At 61.4% G+C, this 4,039-nt stretch overlaps 1 protein-coding gene across 1 annotated transcript in view; it reads left to right on the top strand.

Moving 5' to 3' along the window:
* The first annotated feature begins 1,538 nt into the window (after positions 1-1,538).
* PPRC1 (peroxisome proliferator-activated receptor gamma, coactivator-related 1) overlaps positions 1,539-4,039 on the top strand; it is a 9,722-nt gene continuing 7,221 nt past the window's right edge. Inside the window, exons 1-4 of the mRNA XM_009894247.1 lie at positions 1,539-1,634; positions 1,689-1,895; positions 2,358-2,477; positions 2,864-3,949. Coding sequence (XP_009892549.1) covers positions 1,539-1,634; positions 1,689-1,895; positions 2,358-2,477; positions 2,864-3,949 — 1,509 coding nt within the window. The remainder of the gene's footprint in view (positions 1,635-1,688; positions 1,896-2,357; positions 2,478-2,863; positions 3,950-4,039) is intronic.

Raw genomic sequence — 4,039 nt, 5'->3', positions numbered from 1 at the left:
GTGTTTTTGGGGCCTGCCATGTCAGCACGTGGTGACAGGCTGTGGGGGAATTTGGGGTGAGTGGGTGGGGGGCGTTGCCGTGGGGGTCCTGGCTTTGATTCCCAGCCTGGTCCTGGGTTTCCGTGCTCTGGGGTCGCACGGGGCTCCTGGCTGTGCCGCGTCCAGCAGTGTCTGCCCTGTCTGGTGGGGACAAGTCTCTGAAGAGCCCCAGGGACCGGGGGTTCGGGCATGTGGCTTTGGTGCTGCCATATTTTAGGGAACACCTATTTAGTGAAACGTCCGCTCTCTCAGGCACAGCCTCCCTCTTGCCAGGGGAGTGTTTCAAAGAGCAGGCAGGTCTTGCACGGGGACAGCGGGCACTTTGTCCTGCGTGGGCTCAGGCTTGTGGAAGCTGCAGGACCTACATGAAACACGGGTGGGCTGCATCAGAGGGAGGTGTGCTCTCCCAGGGCTCTGGCCTTGGTCCCCTTATCTTCCCTGCCTGCATTATCTCTGCCTAAGCCCATCTGCAAACAGGAATTCGCGTCCTGTCTCGTGCCTGTGACACGCCTGCACTGCCGCTGCGCTCCTGGCAGAGGCTGTGTGTCCGGTGGCTTTGCCTAGCCAGGGGCTGCAGCCCCTGCCCTCGCCCGGCATCTCGCTTTTCCTGGCCCCCCTGCAGCACTGGGCTCTGTGGCACCACGGAGTGCGGTGCAAAGACTTTTCTGAAGTTATCTAGCATTACCCAAATGTCCCTGGAGCTGGCTGGGGGACTGGAGAGGATGCAGGGCTGGGAATTTGAAGGAAGAAGAGCAACAAAGCTGGTTTGGTCCTGGATCGCGAGCACAGCCCCTGTCCTCTTGTAGCCTGCAGCAGAGGTTTCGGGGTAGGGCCCCGGCGGTGGCAGCCGGCTGCATCCCTGTTGCTGACTCTTGCACTTTTGTTATGAATTTTGTAATGTTTTGGGGCTTATCTGAAGCTCTGACAGCCGGAGTTGGAGGAGCATGTGACAGCCCATGGGATGGGGGGAGCCTGTCTCATCCCTCCCTGTCCAGCAAGAGCGATGTGTGGTGTTGGGCAGAGCCTGGGAGTTGCTGGGGGTTTATTGATTCATCTTTCCCAATCACGCAGCTGCGGAGCGAATCGGGCGGGAGTTTTCAGTGTGGAAGCATCCCTGGGAATCAGAAGGGTCTCAGGCTGAAAGCGGCACGGGGCTTTGTGCAGCGGGGTGCACTGGCCCAAACCTGTTCTGAAAAGCAAGGGGGAAAGGTCCCCTGTGCCACCTTCTGACCGTCAGCGCAGCTGTGTCCCACCTGTCTCCCCTGCGTGTTTGGGGGTGCTGGGGGGGGAGTGCGGCAGTGCGCTCAGCCGCGGTTTGCAGCGCAGGCTGTGGGGATCCCACATGTGCTGCGGAGATCAGTGCTGGTAGTGGTGCTTTGCAAAGTGTTTACCTGGCTCCCTGTGCTCCTCGACAGTGCTTTTCCCTCGAGGAGGATGACCTGAACTTAACGTCGCTGGACGCAGAAACCATCTTGGAGGCCGAAGAGATCCTGGGGACGATGCAGAACTATCTCGACTCCTCTGTGATCTCCATCATCGAGGACCTCTCTCTGAGCGAGGTGGGAGTGCATGTGGGTGCGGGAAGCGGTGGTCAGGCTGGCTCTGGCTGTGGCACGGGTGGGGGTGGTGGCAGTATACCCCATGGCCAGGTCGCCGTGGCTGTGCCCCACTGCCCTCTGAGACTTCCCCTGCCCTTGCAGCAGAGCAAAGCTTGCCTGGATGCGCAGAACGAGCTGTCCCTGCTAACTGCCATCACTGAGATCCTGGACAGCACAGATGATGAGACCCTGTCCCCCTTTGACACCATCATGGATGCAGAGCTGCTGACCTCGCCTCGGGAGCGGGAGAATCCCTCGGTGAGTTGTGGGTCAATCCGACCCCAAAATGGGTGGGAAGATGCTCAAACAGGGCTCTGCCAGGTCCTGGCACGAGGGTGCCCTGAGGTTGTAGGACCCTTAACTCATCCTCTAAATACCACTCCGATCAGCCACCCTGGGATGCTTCTACCAATCAGCAACGTGAGAGAAGGGTTGAGCCAGGCCTGGACTCCCCTGGGGCTCTGGTGTGGGCTTGGGGGGCCATGGCTTTGCATTGGGTCTTCGTGTAGAGCCAGAGATGTGCCAGGGGCTCCCGGGGAGCAGCGTGTCCCCTTCTGCTTGACCAACTGGGACTGCGTGCGCTGTGGGTGAAACAGGGCTGAGTTTGCTTTCGGGCTCTGCGGGGTGACATACATGGCTGCTGTGGGGCCAGGGGTGGGCCTGTCCCCTCCAGCAGCAGAAATCTGCGGCTGCCTCATCCTCTGTCCGTCTCCTCTCTAGTTTCAGAAGTTTCTCAGCTTATCCCGCCCGTCACTGGAGTGCGAGAGCCCTGCCCTGGAGCAGCCCAAGGCTCTCAGGCCTCTCAGCAGCAGCAGCAGCAGCGTCTCTGTGGTTGGGAAGGTGAGTAGCTGAGCAGGGGAAGCTGAAGGACCAGTGTCGGGTTGGTGCTGGGGTAACTGTGTCCCAGGTGCTGCCCCATAGCCCCTGCCTTCCCTCCTGGCACAGGTGTCCTCTCTCAGAAGTGATGCTTTTGCAGGGCACCGGTGGCAGTGGGAGCAGGGACTGCCCCAGCTGGTGGGTGCTGTGGGACTGAGGATGCTGTGGATACCCCTGTAGGGGTGGTGGGTTTCCAGCTCTATTGTGTCTTACTGGGAGGGTCAAAGGTGCTCCAGCTGTTTATCTGCCCAGGGGCTTTGCTGCAGAGTTGCAGCAGACCCAGTTTGCTGTGCCCAGGGAGGCTTGGGTGAAAGCGCAGGAGCTGACGCTACTCTGGTTCCCCTTCCCAGACCGACACAGACCTGTCTTGGGACCGTGCCGCTCATGGCCTCGAGGACCCAGCACTGCCGAAGAAGCAAGTCTGCAGCACGCCAAGGGTGGAGAGGAAGGTGGGCCGGCACCGGGCCCGAGAGCAGCCCCTGCCACAGCGTAGCGATGGGGAGGAGGAGGAGGAGGAATCTGCCTTGAGCCCAGAGCTAGACAGTGGCATGGAGGCTGGAGAGCTTTGTGTGAGCAGGGCTGGGGTGGCACTGGAGGAGCGTGAAGACCCCTGCATCATCAACACAGGTGACGTGTCCTTGAGCGAGCTGGTGAAGTCCATGCACCCGTACTGCCTGCCCACCTTCACTGTGTGCCTGGACCCCGAGACCGAGCCCGTGGCCAAGGAACTCCTGAGTGGTCCTGTCTTGCTGGAAATTGTGCCTGGCGAGGGGGAGAGTGTGGAGATCCCCGTGGTCCTGCAGCCCTTGACTTCCAGCGTCCCCAGCCTGGAGCCCCAGCTCCTGGCAGCGGAGGAGGATACCGGGGAGTCAATCCCAGAGGATCGAGAGGAGCTGCCAGGAGCTCCAGCCCAGGAAAACAGAATGGAGGAGGAGAAGGAGAAGAAACCACTTGGGAAGGAGCCCTCCTGCACTACCCCAGAGAGCACGTCATCGCCGGAGAAGGCAGCACCCAGAGCCCAGAGCCCCGACAGCAGCTCCCAACCCAGCACGGGGGCCCCAGCAGGTGGCAAACGCGAAGGCTCTGAGAAGGGACGTGGACGTGAGAGAGCAAGGAAGAGTCGGAAAAAGAAAACAGAGGAGGACCAAAGCGAGCAGGCCAGGCCAGGCAGGGACTGCGTGGCCCAGCGGCTCCGCTCATCTGGCTCCGGGCAGCCCTCTGGCCAGCAGCTCACCATCCGGCGGCGGACAGCCTGTCCCTCTGCCCAGGTCTCAGACTTCCTGGCACGGCAGCTGGAACGAGCCCGGAAGGAAGGGCAGATGGAGCTGCATGCCGAGCGGGCGCCACGGCCCCGGGGCAGGCCCCGGACCACAACGGGGCCCTCCCTGCTCGAGAAAGCACAGCAGGAGCTGCAGAAGGAGCTGGCACCAGAAATAGTGAGTGTGGCTCCAGAGAAGGCTGAGACTGTGGTGGTGCCTCTGGAGAAGACTTCACCAAGCATGGAGGAGCAGGCAGCAGCAGCATGT

Source organism: Charadrius vociferus, unplaced genomic scaffold (assembly GCF_000708025.1).
Source record: "Charadrius vociferus isolate BGI_N301 unplaced genomic scaffold, ASM70802v2 scaffold711, whole genome shotgun sequence".
In the NCBI taxonomy this organism is placed as follows: domain Eukaryota; kingdom Metazoa; phylum Chordata; class Aves; order Charadriiformes; family Charadriidae; genus Charadrius; species Charadrius vociferus.
Note: the sequence above shows the minus strand (reverse complement) of the source record. Positions and strands in the feature narration are given on the sequence as shown.